General features: G+C 56.1%; 1 protein-coding gene across 1 annotated transcript in view; it reads left to right on the forward strand.

The window, feature by feature from the left end:
* The first annotated feature begins 202 nt into the window (after positions 1-202).
* LOC140392915 (cell division control protein 42 homolog) overlaps positions 203-20,912 on the forward strand; it is a 28,285-nt gene continuing 7,575 nt past the window's right edge. Inside the window, exons 1-5 of the mRNA XM_072478691.1 lie at positions 203-278; positions 5,960-6,116; positions 7,114-7,186; positions 7,295-7,404; positions 8,738-8,935. Of these exons, the coding sequence (XP_072334792.1) occupies positions 6,012-6,116; positions 7,114-7,186; positions 7,295-7,404; positions 8,738-8,935 (486 nt within the window). The 5' untranslated portion in view covers positions 203-278; positions 5,960-6,011. The remainder of the gene's footprint in view (positions 279-5,959; positions 6,117-7,113; positions 7,187-7,294; positions 7,405-8,737; positions 8,936-20,912) is intronic.

Raw genomic sequence — 20,912 nt, forward strand, 5'->3', positions numbered from 1 at the left:
CTCCTCCTGTTCCTGATACACAGGCTCGAGATTTTGGAGAGGCTGAATTTGTGTTTGTGTGCGCTCCCAACTTTTCAGCAACTTTATTTCCGGATAAGAATTCCTGCAGCTCACCGAGTTGTGAGGGCTGGCCCCTTTAAACTCAGGGCTGACGTCATGAGCAGAGTGTGTGACTGTCCCTTTAAGGAACTGGGAACCCCCCCCCCCCCCCTCCCCATCCCAGATCTCCCGTTTGGGACCAACGCCTTTCACAGGAAGAGGACGGTGAACTGGGTGAGGTATGGATTTGTCCGGGTAAAACACAAGAAATCTTCATTCGGGAAGCGTCGGACTGACAGAGACACTGGCGGCTACCGAGCAATCATCAGAGATACAGAGTAACCCAGGAAGACGGAGAGGGAGAGAGGGAGCGGAGGGAGCGGAGGGAGGGGGAGAGAGGGAGCGGAGGGAGGGGGAGAGAGGGAGCGGAGGGAGGGGGAGAGAGGGAGCGGAGGGAGGCGGAGGGAGGGAGCGGAGGGAGAGAGACGAGTTAGAGAGGGCTGTAAGGGCTATAGGAGGTTACAGAGATAGGGAGGGCTGGAGGAGGGTACCGAGATGGGGAGGGATGTAGGGGCTGGAGGAGGTTATATGAATAGGGAGTGGTGTAGGAACTATAGGAAGTTATGGAGGGTTGTCGGGACTGGAGGAGGTGACAAAGATAGGGAGGGGTGTTGGGGCTGGAGGAGGTTACAGAGATAGGGAGGGGTGTAGGGGGCTGGATTAGGTTACAGAGATAGGGAGGGGTGCAGGGGGCTGGAGGAGGTTACAGAGATATGGAGGGGTGTAGGGGCTGGATTAGGTTACAGAGATGGGGAGGGGTGTAGGGACTCGGGGTGGTTACTGAGATAGGGAGGGGCGTAGGGACTCGGGGTGGCTACTGAGATAGGGAGGGGCGTAGGGACTCGGGGTGGTTACAGAGATAGGGAGGGTTGTGGGGACTGGAGGAGTTTACAGAGATAGGGGTGTAGGAGCTGGAGGAGGTTAGAGATGGGATGGGGTGTGGGGCTGGAGGAGGTTACAGATAGGGAGGGGTGTGGGGACTGGAGGATGTTACAGAGGTAGGGAGGGTTGTGGGGACTGGAGGAGGTTCCAGAGATAAGGAGGGCTGGAGGAGGTTACAGAGATAGGGAGGGTTGTAGGGGCTGGAGGAGGTTACAGAGATGGGGAGGGGTGTGGGGCTGGAGGAGGTTACAGAGATAGGGAGGGGTGTGGGGACTGGAGGAGTTTACAGAGATGGGGGTGTAGGAGCTGGAGGAGGTTACAGAGATAGGTATGGATGTAATGGCTGGAGAAGGTTACGGTGATAGGGTTGTAGGGATGGAGGATGTGATAGGGAGGGTTGTGGGGACTGGGAGAGGTTACAGAGATAGGGAGGGTTGGAGGAGGTTACTAAGATGGAGAGGGCTGTTGGGACTGGGGGAGGTTACAGAGATAGGGAGGGATCTAATGGCTGGAGAAGGTTACGGAGATAGGGTTGTAGGGACTGGAGGATGTTATAGCGATAGGGAGGGTTTTGGGGACAGGAGGAGGTTACTAAGATAGGGAGGGGTGCATTTACTGGGTGAGTTTATAGTGATGGGAGCGGTGTAGGGGCTGGCGGAGGTTACAAAGATAGGGACAGTAGTAGAGACTGGAGGAAGTTAGAGGTGTAGGGTTGTCGTGACTGGAGGAGGTTGCAGAGATAGGGAGGGTTGTAGGGGCTGGAGGTTACAGCGATAGGGAAGATTTTAGGGACTGGAGGCGGTTACGGAGATAAGGATGGGTGTAGGGAATGGAGGAGGTTACAGAGAAAGGGAGGGGTGTAGGGACAAGGATGTTAGAGATGAGGAGCATTGTAGTGGCTGGAGGAGATTACAGAGACGAGGAGTGTTGATAGGTAGGGTTGTAGGAGAAGATTATAAACCTAGGTGTTGTAGAGGCAGGAGGAGGTTACAGATTGGGAGGGTTGTAGGGACTGGAGGAAGTTAGGAGATGGAGGGTTGTAGGGACTGGAGGAGTTTACGGTGATGGGGAGGAATGTTGTAGGGACTGGAGGAGGTTACAGAGATGGGGAGGAATGTTGTAGGGACTGGAGGAGTTTACGGAGATGGGGAGGAATGTTGTAGGGACTGGAGGAGTTTACGGAGATGGGGATAGTTGCAATGGCTGGATGAGGTTAGAGAGGGATGGGTGTAGGGCATTGGAGGTTAGAGATAGGGAGGGGTGTAGGCACTGGAGGAGGTTAGCAATGGGAAGTTTGTAGTGGCTGGAGGAGATTATAGAGATGAGAAACGTTGATAGAGACAGAGGGTTGTAGGAAAGAGAGGAAGTTACGGAGATGGGGAGGGTTGTAGGGACTGGAGGAGGTTACAGAGATGGGGAGGGTTGTAGGGGCTGGAGGAGGTTACAGTGATAGGGAGCGGTGTAGGGACTGGAGGAGGTTACAGAGATGGGGAGGGTTGTAGGGGCTGGAGGAGGTTACAAAGATGGGGAGGGTTGTTGGGACTGGTGGTTACAGAGATAGGGAGGGGTGTAGTTACTGGAGGAGGTTACAGAGATGGGGAGGGGTGTAGGGGCTGGAGAAGGGTACAGAGATGGGGAGGGGTGTAGGGACTGGAGGAGGTTAGAGATGAGCTTTATAGTGGCTGGAGGACATTACAGAGATAAGGAATGTTGATAGAGATAGGGAGGGTTGTAGGAGAAGATCATAAACAGAAGAGGTTGTCGGGGCAGGAGGAGGTTACAGATGGAGGGGGTTGTCGGGACTGGAGGAAGATACGGCGATGGAGGGTTGTAGGGACTGGAGGAGGTTACAGGGAGGGTTGTAGGACTGAAGGACGTTACAGAGATAGGGAGGGTTGTAGGACTGGAGGAAGTTAAATAGATGGGGAGGGTTCTAGGGACTGGAGGAGGTTACGGAGATGGGGAAGGTTGTAGTGGCTGGAGGAGGTGACAGATAGGGAGGGCTGTTGGAGCTGGAGGTTTTACAGAGATAGGGAGGGTTGTAGTGGCTGGAGGAGGTTTCAGAGAGGGATGGCTGTAGGGCATTGGAGGTTAGAGATAGGGAGGGGTATAGGCACTGGAGGAGGTTAATGATGGGGAGCTTTGTAGTGGCTGGAGGGGATTACAGAGATGAGCGTTGATAGAGACGGAGGGTTGTACGGGAAGGAGGAGGTTACAGAGATGGGGAGGATTGTAGGGACTGGAGGCAGTTACAGAGATAGGGAGGTTGTAGGGGCTGGAGGCAGCTACATAGGGAAGGTTGTAGGGACTGGAGGAGGTTACGGCGATAGGGAGGTTGTAGGGAGTGGAGGATGTTAGAGTTAGGTAGGGGTGTAGGAGCTGGAAGATGTTAGAGATGGGGAGGGGTGTAGGGAGGGAGGAGGTTACAGAGAATGGGACGGGTGTCCAGATTGGAGGAGGTTAGAGACAATGGGCTTTGCAGTGCCTGGAGGAGATTAAAGATGAGGAGGGGTGTAGGGGCAGGAGGAGATTACAGAGATCGGGAGGGGTGTTGGGGCTGGAGGAGGTTACATAGATATGGAGGGGTGTAGGGACTCGAGGAGGTTAGAGATGGTGAGCTTTGTGGTGGCTGGAGGGGATTACATAGATGAGGAGTGTTGATAGAGATGGAGGGTTGTAGGGAAAAGATGAGATTTATAGACATAAGGAGCGTTGTGGGAGCAAGAGGCGGTTACAGAGATGGGGTTGGGTGTAGGGACTCGGGGTGGTTACTGAGATAGGGAGGGGTGTAGGGACTCGGGGTGGTTACTGAGATAGGGAGGGGTGTAGGGACTCGGGGTGGTTACAGAGATAGGGAGGGGTGTAGGGGCTGGAGGAGGTTACAGAGATAGGGAGGGGTGTGGGGCTGGAGGAGTTTACAGAGATAGGGAGGGGTGTGGGGCTGGAGGAGGTTACAAAGATAGGGAGGGGTGTGGGGACTGGAGGGGTTTACAGAGATAGGGGTGTAGGAGCTGGAGGAGGTTACAGAGATAGGTACGGATGTAATGGCTGGAGAAGGTTGTAGGGGTTGGAGGAGGTTACAAAGATGGGGAGGGTTGTTGGGACTGGGGGAGGTTGCAGAGATAGGGAGGGATCTAATGGCTGGAGAAGGTTCCGGAGATGGGGTTGTAGGGACTGGAGGATGTTATAGCGATAGGGAGGGTTTTGGGGACAGGAGGAGGTTACTAAGATAGGGAGGGGTGCATTTACTGGGTTAGGTTATAGAGATGGGAGCGGTGTAGGGGCTGGAGGAGGTTACAAAGATCGGGACAGTAGTAGAGATTTTAGGGACTGGAGGCGGTTACGGAGATAAGGATGGGTGTAGGGAATGGAGGAGGTTACAGAGAAAGGGAGGGGTGTAAGGCAGTTGGAGGTTACAGAGATAGGGAGGGGTGTAGGGACAAGGATGTTAGAGATGAGGAGCATTGTAGTGGCTGGAGGAGATTACAGAGGCGAGGAGTGTTGATAGGTAGGGTTGTAGGAGAAGATTATAAACCTAGGTGTTGTAGAGGCAGGAGGAGGTTACAGATTGGGAGGGTTGTAGGGACTGGAGGAAGTTAGGAGATGGAGGGTTGTAGGGACTGGAGGAGTTTACGGAGATGGGGATAGTTGCAATGGCTGGATGAGGTTAGAGAGGGATGGGTTTAGGGCATTGGAGGTTAGAGATAGGGAGGGGTGTAGGCACTGGAGGAGGTTAGCAATGGGAAGTTTGTAGTGGCTGGAGGAGATTATAGAGATGAGAAATGTTGATAGAGACAGAGGGTTGTAGGAAAGAGAGGAAGTTACGGAGATGGAGGCTTGTAGGGACTGGAGGAGGTTACAGAGATAGGGAGGGTTGTAGGGACTGGAGGAGGTTACAGAGATAGGGAGGGTTGTAGGGACTGGAGGAGGTTACAGAGATAGGGAGGGGTGTAGGGACTGGAGGAGGTTACAGAGATGGGGCGGGGTGTAGGGGCTGGATTAGGTTACAGAGATAGGGAGCGGTGTAGGGGCTGGAGGAGGTTACAGAGATAGGGAGGGGTGTAGGGGCTGGATTAGGTTACAGAGATAGGGAGGGGCGTAGTTACTGGAGGAGGTTACAGAGATAGGGAGGGGTGTAGGGGCTGAATTAGGTTACAGAGATGGGGAGGGGTGTAGGGGCTGAATTAGGTTACAGAGATGGGGAGGGGTATAGGGGCTGGAGAAGGTTACAGAGATGGGGAGGGGTGTAGGGGCTGGATTAGGTTACAGAGATAGGGAGGGGTGTAGGGGCTGGATTCGGTTACAGAGATAGGGAGGGGTGTAGGGGCTGCAGAAGCTTACAGATAGGGAGGGGTGTAAGGGCTGGAGGAGGTTACAGCGATAGGGAGGGTGTAAGGGCTGGGGGAGGTTACAGCGATAGGGAGGGTGTATGGGCTGGCGGAGGTTACAGCGATAGGGAGGGTGTAAGGGCTGAGGGAGGTTACAGGGATAGGGAGGGTGTATGGGCTGGGGGAGGTTACAGCGGTAGGGAGGGTGAAAGGGCTGGAGGAGGTTACAGCGATAGGGAGGGTGTAAGGGCTGGGGGAGGTTACAGCGATAGGGAGGGTGTATGGGCTGGCGGAGGTTACAGAGATAGGGAGGGGTGTAAGGGCTGAGGGAGGTTACAGGGATAGGGAGGGTGTAAGGGCTGGGGGAGGTTACAGGGATAGGGAGGGTGTAAGGGCTGGGGGAGGTTACAGCGATAGGGAGGGTGTAAGGGCTGGGGGAGGTTACAGCGGTAGGGAGGGTGTAAGGGCTGGGGGAGGTTACAGCGGTAGGGAGGGTGTAAGGGCTGGCGGAGGTTACAGCGATAGGGAGGGTGTAAGGGCTGGGGGAGGTTACAGCGGTAGGGAGGGTGTAAGGGCTGGCGGAGGTTACAGCGATAGGGAGGCGAGTAGTGAATGGTAATTCAATTTCTTTCCTTTCCCGCCGCTCGCAGCCCAATTCCCTCGCCCTGGATGAGTTACTGAAGCAGATCGAGCGTGGCCACAATGCAGACCATAAAGTGTGTGGTGGTTGGAGATGGTGCTGTGGGCAAAACCTGCCTTCTGATTTCTTATACAACAAACAAATTTCCTTCTGAGTATGTCCCAACGGTGAGTGCTCCCTTTCTCCATTCCTTGTTACCCTTTGATGCCACCCGAATGCAAACCGTTACCCCTAATCCAAACCCTAACCCCATCTTCCACCCTAACCCCAATCCTTACCCTCACCCAGTACACTACCTTAACCCTAACGCTGACCCCAAGCCTAATCCTCACGCTGGCCCCTAACCCTAATGCAAACCATTACCCCCAATCCTAGCCCTCTCCCTAACCCTTAAACCAAACCCTGACCCCTCACCTTAATCCGAATCATTGATCGTAACCCTGTTGCCCCTCGCCCTTGGCCTATCCCAACCCTAACCCCTAATCTTAATCTGAACCCAAACACGAACGCTACCCCTAAGCCTAGCTCGGTCCTGAACCTTTAAACCTAACCCTTGCCCTAATCCAAAAGTACCCCTAATCCTAACACTAAACCAAACTGTTACCCTTAATCCTCGCCATATCCTCAACCCTGAAGCCTGAACATTAACCCTGAGCTGAAGCCCCAACGCTAACCCATGCCCCTGTCACGCTAAAACCCCTAACCCTAATCCAAACCATTACTCCAACCCTAGTCCTGACCCTGACCCCTAACTCTAAACCATATCCTATACGCTTTAGTCCTAACCTCTAACTGTCATGCCAGGTCCTAATCCTAACCCGAACCGTACCCCGACCCTAAACCTAACAAGAACCCTACTCCTAATCCCTATCCCTGAATCCCTAACCCTCTAATCCCAGCACTAATCCTTACCCATATCACTAGCCCTTGCCTTTCTTCTTAAAACTAATCCTGAAAGCTAACACTGGACCCTTACTCCCAACCCTTACCCCTAATCCCAACCCTCACAATGTGCCTAACACTGACCTTTAACTCATAACCCTAACACTTAAACGTCACGCCAACCTTCGAACTCCAAAGCCTAACCCCCACCCCTTGCCTACTACCAGATGTGACTGATCTCCCTCTCTCTTTCTCTCCCTCCCTCCCCACCAACCCCCCCAGGTCTTTGACAACTACGCAGTGACGGTGATGATCGGGGGCGAACCATACACCCTGGGTCTCTTCGACACGGCAGGTAAGGGGGTGGGGGAGGGCGCTAACAGCAGCTGAGAGACGAGCGGGATTTGGTGCTCGGTCGTTCCCGCCCATTGTGACCTTCGCTTATTTTCTCCTCGTCACCAAGGTCAAGAGGACTACGACCGTTTGCGTCCCCTCAGCTACCCTCAGACGGACGTGTTCCTGGTGTGCTTTTCCGTAATCTCGCCGTCCTCCTTCGAAAACGTCAGGGAAAAGGTGTGTCGGCTGCTCGCAACCGCGTCCTCGTTTCCCCCCCCCCCCCCCCCCTCATTTTGAATAAATGAGTCTTCTGATTGGCAGGCAGTGACTAGTGGGGCACCGCAGGGATCTGTGCTGGGACCCCAACTGTTCACATTATATATTAATGATTTGGACGAGGGAACTAAATATTAGCTCCAAAATTGCAGATGATACAAAGTTGGGTGGGAGGGTGAGCTGTGAGGAGGATGCAGAGATGCTTCAGTGGGATTTGGACAGGCTGAGTGAGTGGGTACATGCAGTATAATGTGGATAAATGTGAGGCTATCGGTAGCAAAAATAGGAAGGCAGATTATTATTTGAATGGTGTAAATTGAGAGGTGGATACTCAACAAGACCCGGTGTCCTTGTGCATGAGTTGCTGAAAGTAAGTGTGCAGGTACAGCAGGAGGTAAAGAAGACAAATGGTATGTTGGCCATAGTGAGAGGATTTAAGTCTGGAATTGGGATGTTTTACTGCAATTGTATAGGGTATTGGTGAGGCCACACCTGGAGCATTGTGCGCAGTTTTGATGCCCTGTCTGAGGAAGGATGTTCTTGCTATGGAGGGAGCGCAGCCTGATTCCTGGGATGGTGGGACTGTCGTATGATGAGAGACTAGTTGGTTAGGATTATATTCATTGGAGTTTAGAGAGTGAGAGGGGATCTCATAGAAACAATTAAAATTCTAACAGGATTAGACAGGGTAGATTCAGAAAGAATGTTCTTGATGGTGGGGGAGTCCAGAACAAGGGATCATAGTTTGAGGATACGGGGTAAACCTTTTAGGACTGAGGTGAGGAGAGATTTCTTCACCAGAGAGTGGTGAATCTGTGGAATTTACTACCACAGTTTTTTTTTTAAATTTAAAGTACTCAATTCATTTTGTTTCCCATTTAGCGTGGCCAATCCACCTACCCTGCACATCTTTGGGTTGTGGGGCTGAGACCCATGCACACATGGGGAGAATGTGCAAACTCCACATGGACAGTGGCCCGGGATCGAACCCGGGTCCTCGGCCCCGTGAGGCAGCAGTGTTGACCACCATGCCACCTCCCAAAAGTAGTTGAGGCCAAAATGTTGCGCAATTTAAGAAGGAATTAGATATAGCTCTTGGGGCTCAAGGGATATGGGGGGTGGGAGGTGGGATTAGGGTGTTGAACTTGATGATCAGCAAACAATCATAATGAATGGGGGAGCAGGCCCGAAGGGCTGAATTGTACTGTTTCTATGTTTTGATGTACGTCCCATGCCTCCTGCTCGACCTAATTCAGTTTTCTCTCTCTCTCTTCCCTCTCCGCGGGGGCCCCAGTGGGTTCCAGAAATTGCCCACCACTGTCCGAAGACCTCCTTCCTGCTGGTGGGGACGCAGACTGACCTCCGGGATGACCCCAGCACGGTGGAGAAGTTGGCAAAGAATAAGCAGAAGGCCATCAGCAGCGAGGCGGGGGAGAAATTGGCGCGTGAATTGAGGGCGGTTAAATACGTGGAGTGCTCGGCGCTAACGCAGGTGAGGCGACGGCGTAGGGAGGGAGGGAGGGTTCAAGGAGTTCGGGATGGCAAGGTGGAAGGAGGAAGAGGTCAAATATGTGTTCCGGACGTTATTGGGGAGGACCAGACTCTGTTTGTTATAGAGCCGTTGGCAATTGCTCTGACAGCCTTGAGGGGCTGGAGAGGACTGGCCGGGGGGGGGGGGGGGGCGTGGTGGAGCACAGGATTTCACTCTATGCGGATGACCTGCTTCTGTACGTTTCGGACCCAATAACGGGGATGGAAGAAATCATGAGGGCTTTAGGGGAATTTGGTCGGTTTTCGGGGTATAAGCTTAATATGGGAAAGACTGAGATGTTTGTGGTCCAGGCGAGGGGACAGGAGGGGCGACTGGGAGAGCCGCCGTTTAGGTTAGCAGACGGAAGCTTTAGGTACCTCGGCATCCAAGTGGCGCGGGAATGGGACCGGCTGCATATATTGAATCTGGCCGGCTGGTGGACCAAATGAAGGATGATTTTCGGAGATGGGACTCGCTTCCGTTGTCTGGCCGGGAGGGTGCAAACGGTAAAGGTGACGGTTCTCCTGAGATTCCTATTTGTATTTCAGTGTCTCCCCATCTTTATTCCGTGGTCGTTTTTTAAGCGGGTCAACAGAGTGATCACTGGCTTTGTCTGGGCGGGCAAGATCCCGCGTTAAGGAAGGTAATGCTGAGCAGAGTCAGGGAGAGGGTGGGGTGGCGCTGCCAGATTTTAGAAACTATTACTGGGCGGCGAATATAGCCATGATCAGGAAGTGGGTGGTGGGGGAGGGGTCGGCATGGGTGAGCATGGAGGCGGCTTCGTGTAAGGGCACCAGTTTGGGGGCGTTGGTAACTGCCCCTCTACCGTTCCCGCCGGCACGGTACTCCACCAGTCCAGTGGTGGTGGCGGCCCTGAGAGTTTGGGGCCTGTGGAGGCGGCATGTGGGAGCAGTGGGAGCATCGGTCTGGGCCCCAATCTGTGATAATCACCGGTTTGCCCGGGGAGTATGTACGGGGGGTTCCGGCTATGGCGGAGAGTGGGGATTGAGAGGATGGGGGATATGTTTATAGAGGGGAGCTTTCCGAGTTTGAGGGCGCTGGAGGAGAAGTTTGGGTTGGCGACGGGAAACAAATTCAGGTATCTGCAGGTGCGTGACTTCCTACATAAACAGGTTTAACCTTCCCTCTCCTACCGCTGAGGGGGATTCAGGACAGGGTAGTTTCCAGAGGGTGGGTAGGAGAAGGGAGCGTCTTGGACATTTATAAGGAGCTTATGGGGTCGGAGGAGACTCGGACCAAGGAGCTGAAGCGCAAGTGGGAGGAGGAGCTGGGAGGTGAGATAGAGGATGGGCAGACGCGTTGAGTAGAGTCAACGTGTCTGCAACATGTGTCTGGCTCAGCCTGATACAATTCAAAGTTGTTCACCGGGCTCACATGACAGTGGCCCGGATGAGCAGATTCTTTGGGGTGGAGGACAGGTGCGCAAAATGTGCGGGAGGACCGGCGACCCATGTCCACATGTTCTGGGCATGTCCAAAGCTTAGGGGATTCTGGCAGGGGTTTGCGGACATCATGTCCACGGTGTTAAAAACAAGGGTGGCGCTAAGTCCAGAGGTGGCGATTTTCGGGGTGTCGGAAGACCCGGGAATCCAGGAGAAAGAGGCAGACGTTCTGGCCTTTGCTTCCCTGGTAGCCCGGAGACGGATACTTTTGGCATGGAGGGACACACAGCCCCCGAAGTCGGGGACCTGGCTATCGGACATGGCTAGCTTTCTCTGTTTGGAGAAAATCCAGTTCGCATTGAGAGGGTCACTGTTAGGGTTCACCCGGAGGTGGCAGCCGTTCGTCAACTTCTTTGCGGGAAATTAATCGTCGACGGGGCGGGGGGGGGGAGGGGGGGGGGGGGGGGGGGGGGGAGTAGTTTAGATCAGAGTAGGGGGTCAATGAGGGTGGGACCTGTACGAGAGGTAAATGGCTTTTGCACTATGTTTATGGTTTCATGCATATTGTTCATTTTGTTGCTGTTACTATACCAAAAATACCTCCATAAAATGTTTATTTAAAAAAAACAGTGCCCTCAAACCCGTGCCCTTTCAGGATGCTGCCCCCACCCGCTCCCACACCGACCCCCACCCGCTCCCACACCGACCCCTCCCCACTCCCTGGCCATCGGTTTATTCACCGCCCAGTAATAGTTCATGAAATTCTGAAGATCCAGTCCCCTCTCCCCATGCCCCCACTCCAGCAGCCCCTTCCTCACCCGCGGGGTTTTACCCGGACAAACAAATCCCGAAATTACCGCATTCGCCTTCCTAAAAGATGCCTTGGGGATAAAGATTGGGAGACAGTAACCTCGGGAGGATTGTCATTTTCACAGGCTGTAACCCTCCCCTGAGGGAGGATTTTTACACAGAGGGTAGTGGGTGCCTGGAACTCGCTGCCGGAGAAGGTGGTGGAAGCAGGGTCGATAGTGACATTTCAGGAGCGTCTTGACAAATACATGAATAGGATGGGAATAGAGGGATACGGACCCAGAAATGTTAACAGTTTAAGGTTAGACGGGCAGCATGGTCGGCACAGGGTACGAGGGCCAAAGGCCTGTTCCTGGGCTGGACTTTTCTTTGTTCTTTGTACAGGAGTGTGTGTGCGAGAAGACGGATGGTTAGAGAAACCTCCCCAGATACAGGAGTGTGTGTGAGAGAGAGGGGGTTAGAGAGACCTCCCCAGATACAGGAGTGTGTGAGAGAGAGAGAGGGGGTTAGAGAGACCTCGCCAGGTACAGGAGTGTGTGAGAGAGAGAGGGGAGAGTTAGAGAGACCTCCCCAGATACAGGAGTGTGTGTGTGAGAGTGGGGGATAGAGAGACCTCCCCAGATACAGGAGTGTGTGAGAGAGAGAGGGGGGGGGGGGGTTAGTGAGACCTCCCCAGATGCAGGAGTGTGTGTGAGAGAGTGGGGGATAGAGAGACCTCCCCAGATACAGGAGTGTGTGTGAGAGAGAGGGGGTTAGAGAGACCTCCCCAGATACAGGAGTGTGTGAGAGAGAGAGAGGGGGTTAGAGAGACCTCGACAGATACAGGAGTGTGTGAGAGAGAGAGGGGAGAGTTAGAGAGACCTCCCCAGATACAGGAGTGTGTGTGTGTGAGAGTGGGGGATAGAGAGACCTCCCCAGATACAGGAGTGTGTGAGAGAGGGGGGTTAGAGAGACCTCCCCAGATATCGGAATGTGTGAGAGAGAGAGGGGGGTTAGAGAGACCTCCCCAGATACAGGAGTGTGTGAGAGAGGGGGTTAGAGAGACCTCCCCAGATACAGGAGTGTGTGAGAGAGAGGGGGATAGAGAGACCTCCCCAGATACAGGAGTGTGTGAGAGAGGGGGGTTAGAGAGACCTCCCCAGATACCGGAATGTGTGAGAGAGAGAGGGGGGTTAGAGAGACCTCCCCAGATACAGGAGTGTGTGAGAGAGGGGGTTAGAGAGACCTCCCCAGATACAGGAGTGTGTGAGAGAGAGGGGGATAGAGAGACCTCCCCAGATACAGGAGTGTTTGAGAGCGAGAGGGGGTTAGAGAGACCTCCCCAGATACAGGAGTGTGTGTGTGAGAGAGAGGGGGTTAGAGAGACCTCGCCAGATACAGGAGTGTGTGAGAGAGAGAGGGGAGAGTTAGAGAGACCTCCCCCGATACAGGAGTGTGTGTGTGAGAGTGGGGGATAGAGAGACCTCCCCAGATACAGGAGTGTGTGAGAGAGAGAGGGGATTAGAGAGACCTCCCCAGATACAGGAGTGTGTGAGAGAGAGAGAGGGGGTTAGAGAGACCTCGCCAGATACAGGAGTGTGTGAGAGAGAGAGGGGAGAGTTAGAGAGACCTCCCCAGATACAGGAGTGTGTGTGTGAGAGTGGGGGATAGAGAGACCTCCCCAGATACAGGAGTGTGTGAGAGAGGGGGGTTAGAGAGACCTCCCCAGATACCGGAATGTGTGAGAGAGAGAGGGGGGTTAGAGAGACCTCCCCAGATACAGGAGTGTGTGAGAGAGGGGGTTAGAGAGACCTCCCCAGATACAGGAGTGTGTGAGAGAGAGGGGGATAGTGAGACCTCCCCAGATACAGGAGTGTGTGAGAGAGGGGGGTTAGAGAGACCTCCCCAGATACCAGAATGTGTGAGAGAGAGGGGGATAGAGAGACCTCCCCAGATACAGGAGTGTTTGAGAGCGAGAGGGGGTTAGAGAGACCCCAGATACAGGAGTGAGAGAGAGAGGGGGTTAGAGAGACCACCCCAGATACAGGAGTGTGTGTGTGAGAGAGGGGGTTAGAGAGACCTCCCCAGATACAGGAGTGAGAGAGCGAGGGGGTTAGAGAGACCACCCCAGATACAGGAGTGTGTGAGAGAGAGAGGGGAGAGTTAGAGAGACCTCCTTGATACAGAGTGTGAGAGAGAGAGGGGGTTAGGGACCTGAGATACAGGAGTGTGTGTGAGAGGGAGAGAGGGGGAGGTTAGCGAGACGTCCCCAGTGGGTAGTTGGGCGTGGGGGGGGGGAAAGAGCGTGGGGGGGGGGAAAGAGCATGGGGGGGGGGGAAAGAGCGTGGGGGGGGGGAAGTGTGTGGGGGGGTGGGGGGGGAAAGTGCGTGGGGGGGGGTGGGGGGGGGGAAGTGCGTGGGGGGGTGGGGGGGAAAGTGCGTGGGGGGGGGAAGTGCGTGGGGGGGTGGGGGGGAGGGGGGGAAGTACGTGGTGGGGTGGGGGGGGAAAGTGCGTGGGGGGGTGGGGGGGGGGGAAAGAGCCTGGGGGGGGTGGGAAGGGAAGCGCGTGAGGGGGGAGCATGAAGATTGGGGGGAGGGGAGCATGTGGGAGGGAAGAAGGGGGCGAGCGCGAGGGAGGGACAGAACACGAGGGTGGGAGGGCGAGGGGGGAAGGAGGGGCGGGAGGGCGAGGGAGGAAGGAGGGGCGGGAGGGCGAGGGGGGAAGGAGGGGCGGGAGGGCGAGGGGGGAAGGAGGAGCGGGAGGGGGAGGGAGGGCGAGGGTGAAGGAGGGGAGGGAGCGCGAGGGGGGTAGGAGGGGAGAGAGCGTGAGGGGGGTAGGAGGGGAGGGAGCGCGAGGGGGGACGGAGGGGAGGGAGCGCGAGGGGGGACGGAGGGGAGGGAGCGCGAGGGGGGACGGAGGGGAGGGGAGCGCGAGGGGGGGGCGGAGGGGAGGGAGCGCGAGGGGGGGCGGAGGGGAGGGAGCGCGAGGGGGGACGGAGGGGAGGGAGCGCGAGGGGGGAAGTAGGGGAGGGGGGAAGTAGGGGAGGGGGGGAAGTAGGGGAGGGGGGGAAGTAGGGGAGGGGGGGGAAGTAGGGGAGGGGGGGGGAAGTAGGGGAGGGGGGGGAAGTAGGGGAGGGGGGGGGGAAGTAGGGGAGGGGGGGGGAAGTAGGGGAGGGGGGGAAGTAGGGGAGGGGGGGAAGTAGGGGAGGGGGGGGGAAGTAGGGGCGGGGGGGGAAGTAGGGGAGGGGGGGCGAGGGGGAAGTAGGGGAGGGGGGAAGTAGGGGAGGGGGGGGCGAGGGGGGAAGGAGGGGAGGGAGCGTGAGGGGGGAAGGGGGAGGGAGCGCGAAGGGGGAGTGAACGCGAGGGGGGAAGGAGGGGAGGGAGCGCGAGGGGGGAAGGAGGGGAGGGAGCGCGAGGGGGGAAGGAGGGGAGGGAGCGCGAGGGGGGTAGGAGGGGAGGGAGCGCGAGGAGGGGAGGGAGGGCGAGGGGGGAAGGAGGGGAGGGAGGGCGAGGGGGGAAGGAGGGGAGGGAGGGCAAGGGGGGAAGGAGGGGAGGGAGGGCGAGGGGGGAAGGAGGGGCGGGAGGGCGAGGGGGGAAGGAGGGGCGGGAGGGCGAGGGGGGAAGGAGGGGCGGGAGGGCGAGGGGGGAAGGAGGGGCGAGGGGGGAAGGAGGGGAGGGAGCGCGAGGGGGGTAGGAGGGGAGGGAGCGCGAGGGGGGTAGGAGGGGAGGGAGGGCGAGGGGGGAAGGAGGGGAGGGAGGGCGAGGGGGGAAGGAGGGGAGGGAGGGCGAGGGGGGGAGGGAGGGCGAGGGGGGAAGGAGGGGAGGGAGGGCGAGGGGGGGAGGAGGGGAGGGAGGGCGAGGGGGGGAGGAGGGGAGGGAGGGCGAGGGGGGAAGGAGGGGAGGGAGGGCGAGGGGGGAAGGAGGGGCGGGAGGGCGAGGGGGGGGAAGGAGGGGCGGGAGTGCGAGGGGGGAAAGGAGGGCGAGGGGGGAAAGGAGGGGCGGGAGGGGCGAGGGGGGAAGGGAGGGGCGAGGGGGGAAGGGAGGGGCGAGGGGGGAAGGGAGGGGCGAGGGGGGAAGGGAGGGGCGAGGGGGGAAGGGAGGGGCGACGGAGGGGCGAGGGGGGACGGAGGGGCGAGGGGGGACGGAGGGGCGAGGGGGGAAGGAGGGGCGAGGGGGGGAAGGAGGGGCGAGGGGGGAAGGAGGGGCGAGAGGGGGGAAGGAGGGGCGAGAGGGGGGAAGGAGGGGCGGGAGGGGGGAAGGAGGGGCGGGAGGGGGGAAGGAGGGGCGGGAGGGGGGAAGGAGGGGCGGGAGGGGGGGGGAAGGAGGGGCGCGAGGGGGGGGGAAGGAGGGCGAGGGGGGGAAGGAGGGGAGGGAGCCCGAGGGGGGGGGGGAAGGAGGGGAGGGAGCCCGAGGGGGGGGGTAAGGAGGGGAGGGAGCCCGAGGGGGGGGGGGAAGGAGGGGAGGGAGCCCGAGGGGGGGGGGGGGGAAGGAGGGGAGGGAGCCCGAGGGGGGGGGGGGGAAGGAGGGGAGGGAGCCCGAGGGTGGGGGGGGAGGAGGGGAGGGAGCCCGAGGGGGGGGGGGGGGGAAGGGGGGGGGGGGGAAGGAGGGGAGGGAGCCCGAGGGGGGGGGGGGGAAGGAGGGGAGGGAGCCCGAGGGGGGGGGGGGGAAGGAGGGGAGGGAGCCCGAGGGGGGGGGGGGGAAGGAGGGGAGGGAGCCCGAGGGGGGGGGGGGAAGGAGGGGAGGGAGCCCGAGGGGGGGGGGGGGAAGGAGGGGAGGGAGCCCGAGGGGGGGGGAAGGAGGGGAGGGAGCCCGAGGGGGGGGGGAAGGAGGGGAGGGAGCCCGAGGGGGGGGGGGGGGAAGGAGGGGAGGGAGCCCGAGGGGGGGGGGGGGGAAGGAGGGGAGGGAGCCCGAGGGGGGGGGGGGGGGAAGGAGGTGAGGGAGCGCGAGGGGGGGGGGAAGGAGGGGAGGGGAGCGCGAGGGGGGAAGGAGGGGAGGGAGCGCGAGGGGGGAAGGAGGGGAGGGAGCGCGAGGGGGAAGGAGGGGAGGGAGCGCGAGGGGGGAAGGAGGGGAGGGAGGGGGAGAGGGATGGCGAGGGGGGAAGGAGGGGCGGGAGGGCGTGGGGGAAGGAGGGGAGGGAGGGCGAGGGGAGGGAGGGCGAGGGGGGAAGGAGGGGAGGGAGGGCGAGGAGGGGAGGGATCGCGAGGGGGGAAGGGGGGGAGGGGGGGAAGGGGGGAGGGGGGGGAAGGAGGGGAGGGGTAGGGAGGAGGGCAAGGGGCAGGGGGGGAAGGAGCGCGAGGCAGCGCGAGGGGGGAGGAGGAGGAGGGGGCGCGCGAGGGAAGGAGGAGGAGGAGGGGGGCACGCAAGAGGGAAGTGGGAGAGGGTGCGTGCGAGAGGGAAGTGAGAGGGGGGGGCGCGCGAGAGGGGTGGGAGGTGGGGGCGCGCGAGAGAAAGGGGCGGGCGTGCGCGAGGTAAGAGGTGGGGCGGGGGCGCGAGGGAAGGAGTGAGGTGACGGATGTGGGAGCAGGTGAATGCAGGCGGGGGTAGGGGGCGAGACCTCCGCCAATACAGGCGAGTGAGAGAGGCGGAAGGCGTTAGTGAGCCCTCCCGAGATGCAGGAGTGTGTAAGAGAGGGTTAGAGAGCCCTCCCCAGATACAGGAGTGAGTGCGAGAGAGAGAGAGGGGGTTGGAGAGATCTCCCCAGATACAGGAGTGTGTGTGAGAGAGAGAGAGAGGGGGTTAGAGAGACCTCCCCAGATACAGGAGTATGAGAGAGAGAGAGGGGGTTAGAGAGACCTCCCCAGGTACAGGAGTGTGTGAGAGAGGGAGAGGGTTAGAGAGACCTCCCCAGATACAGGAGTGTGTGAGAGAGAGAGGGGGTTAGAGAGACCTCCCCAGATACAGGAGTGTGTGAGAGAGAGAGGGGGTTCGAGATACCTCCCCAGATACAGGAGTGTGTGTGAGAGAGAGGGGGTTAGAGAGACCTCCCCAGATACAGGAGTGTGTGTGAGAGAGGGGGGTTAGAGAGACCTCCCCAGATACAGGAGTGTGTGAGAGAGAACGGGGGTTAGAGACCTCCCCAGGTACAGGAGTGTGTGAGAGAGGGAGAGGGTTCGAGAGACCTCCCCAGATACAGGAGTGTGTGAGAGATAGAGGGTTAGAGACACCTCCCCAGATACAGGAGTGTGTGAGAGAGAGAGAGGGGGTTAGAGAGACCTCCCCAGATACAGTAGTGTGTGAGAGAGAGAGAGGGTGAGAGAGACCTCCCCAGATACAGGAGTGTGTGAGAGAGAGAGAGGGTTAGAGAGACCTCCCCAGATACAGGAGTGTGTGAGAGAGAGAGGGGGTTAGAGAGACCTCCCCAGATACAGGAGTGTGTGTGAGAGAGAGAGAGAGGGGGTTAGAGAGACCTCCCCAGATACAGGAGTATGAGAGAGAGAGGGGGGGTTAGAGAGACCTCCCCAGACACAGGAGTGTGTGAGAGAGAGAGGGGGTTAGAGAGACCTCCCCAGGTACAGGAGTGTGTGAGAGAGGGAGAGGGTTAGAGAGACCTCCCCAGATACAGGAGTGTGAGAGAGAGAGAGGGGGTTAGAGAGACCTCCCCAGATACAGGAGTGTGTGAGAGAGAGAGGGGGTTCGAGAGACCTCCCCAGATACAGGAGTGTGTGTGAGAGAGAGGGGGTTAGAGAGACCTCCCCAGATACAGGAGTGTGTGTGAGAGAGGGGGGTTAGAGAGACCTCCCCAGACACAGGAGTGTGTGAGAGAGAAAGGGGGTTAGAGACCTCCCCAGATACAGGAGTGTGTGAGAGAGAGAGAGGGGGTTAGAGAGACCTCCCCAGATACAGGAGTGTGTGAGAGAGAGAGAGGGTGAGAGAGACCTCCCCAGATACAGGAGTGTGTGAGAGAGAGAGAGGGTTAGAGAGACCTCCCCAGATACAGGAGTGTGTGAGAGAGAGAGGGGGTTAGAGAGACCTCCCCAGATACAGGAGTGTGTGTGAGAGAGGGGGGGGGGGGGGGTTAGAGAGACCTCTCCAGATACAGGAGTGTGTGTGAGAGAGGGGGGGTTAGAGAGACCTCCCCAGATACAAGAGTGTGTGTGAGAGAGAGGGGGTTAGAGAGACCTCCCCATATACAGGAGTGTGCGAAAGAGAGAGGGAGGGGGGGGGGGGTGGTTAGAGAGTCTTCCCCAGATACAGGAGTGTGTGTGAGAGAGAGAGAGGGGGTTAGAGAGACCTCCCCAGATACAGGAGTGTGTGAGAGAGAGGGGGGGGGGGGTTAGTGAGACCTCCCCAGATACAGGAGTGTGTGTGAGAGAGAGAGGGGTGTTTGTTATGGGCCAGGGTTTACTGAACCCCAAAGTGTATCATGGAGTTCACCTGACCCACAACTTTAATAGATTGTGGTATGGGGAGCACACGGCCCACTCTACAGGGGTGGTACAGCAGAAATGGAAAAGTATTTTTTAAAGCAAAACAATGGTTTATTCTATGAACTCAAGTTAACCTTTTTGAAACAAACAAAACATCTTAGCAACCATTAATTCAAATACAACACCCAAAGAATACAACACTAAGTAATCCTTAAGCTTTCCTTTTAACATCCATAAGATTTAAAACACCTTTTACCAGAAGCACATCAGGTTAAAGTCACTGCTGTTATTAGTTTAAAATCACCAGGATCGATTTACAGTGTTTAGATTTCAGAGGGAGACTCTAATACACCTGGCTGTGACTGCAGCTATCCAGCTCTGAAAATGAAACTAAAACACACCCTGAGGCAAACAGTCTAAAACGAAAGTAAAAAGCTGACAGACAGCCTAGATCCACCCACTCTCTGACATCACTGCAGTAATGAACACCCATTTCTTAAAGGTACTCTCACATGACACCTCCCCTCAAGAAAAAAAAAACCATCAACTTCAAGATGGTTTTATTTTTCACCACTTCACTATCCTTTCAGAAATGTACACAGTAAATATACTTTTTCGTTTCAAAAAACAACACACACAAACAGGTATAATAATATAGTCATTTTTTTTTCGTTCTTCTTCCTCCAACTGGAATCCCTCTCGATTGACCGTCTCTTTGAACAAGAAGGTCTCTGCACGATCCATCCATTTCTCTACGCCTCAGCATTTCTCTTTAAAGTCAGATACTTTAGTTCAATCTGATCACAGAGTCCCTTGTAATTCTCCAACACAGGAGCATTGGGTATTACAGCTTTCAGGCTGTCAAATGCCTGTTCATAGTCCGCTGTCCACTGAAATGTTTGACGTTTCTTAAGCAAGTCCAGTGGAGCAACCACGCAACAAAATTTTGGACAAATGTCCGATCAAATCCACTCATGCCAAGAAATCGCATTATTTCCCTTCGACTCGAGGGTATCGAAAACTCCTCAAGGAAAGTGACTTGGGCTTTTCCAAATTCACTTTTGGCTAGGTTTACCACCAAACCCGCCTCCTGAAGTCGATCGAATAACTCCAGCAGATGTTTTAAATGTTCTTTCCATATCTGGCTGAAAACTACCAGATCGTCGATGTATACCGCACAATTGGGTGATCCTGAAACGACTTTGTTAGATAACCATTGAAATGTGGCTGGGGCGTTTTTCATGCCAAATGGCACAACTTTGAATTGGTCGATACCATCTGGAGTCACAAAAGCTGAAATCTCCTTCGCCCTTTCGGATAAAGGTACCTGCCAGTAACCTTTAAGTAAATCCAGTTTGGAAATAAAAGCTGATTGTCCCACTTTCTCAATGCAATCCTCCAAACGTGGGATAGGATAAGAGTCCGTTCTTGTAACTACATTAACCTTTCTATAGTCCACACTGTTATGGGCCAGGGTTTACTGAACCCCAAAGTGTATTATGGAGTTCACCTGACCCACAACTTTTAATAGATTGTGGTATGGGGAGCACACAGCCCACTCTACAGGTGTGGTACAGCAGAAATGGAAAAGTATTTTTTAAAGCAACACAGTGTTTATTCTATGAACTCAAGTTAACCTTTTTAAAACATGCAGTGAACATCTTAGCAACCATTAATTCAAATACAACCCCCCAAAGACTACAACACTAAGTTAACCTTTAAGCTTTCCTTTTTAACATCCATACGACTTAAAAACAAAACCTTTATCAGAAGCACATCAGGTTAAAGTCACCACTGAAAACATTTATAATTCTGAATTCACCAAATGATCAAGATAGTTTTTTCATGGCAGAGAGAACAGCAGTACACCTGCTCTGTCTGGCTTCAGCTCCAACACTGAAAACGAAACTAAAACACACCCTGCAGCCTGCTGAAAAACAAAAGTAAAAAGCTAACAGACAGCCCAGCTCCACCCACACTCTGACATCACTGCAGTAGTAGACACCCATTTCTTAAAGGTACTCTCACTACAGATTTTATATACACACCCATTTATAAACATCCATTTCTTAAAGGTACTCTCACATGACACCTCCCCCCCCCCCCCCCCCCCCAGGAAGAAAAAAACCCATCAACTTCAAGATGATTTCATTTTTCACCTTTTCACTATCCTTTAAGAAATGCACACAGTAAATATACTTTTTCGTTTCAAAAAACAACACACGCAAACACGTATAACAATATAGTCCTTTTTTTTTTTTTCTTCCTCCAACTGAACCTGCTTCTTTTCATCACATTCGTGACAAAGCATTGGCTATCACGTTTTCCCGTCCTGCCACATGTACTATTTTTAAATGAAATGACTGCAACAATAAACTCC

The sequence above is a fragment of the Scyliorhinus torazame genome, chromosome 16 (genome assembly GCF_047496885.1).
Source record: "Scyliorhinus torazame isolate Kashiwa2021f chromosome 16, sScyTor2.1, whole genome shotgun sequence".
NCBI lineage: Eukaryota > Metazoa > Chordata > Chondrichthyes > Carcharhiniformes > Scyliorhinidae > Scyliorhinus > Scyliorhinus torazame.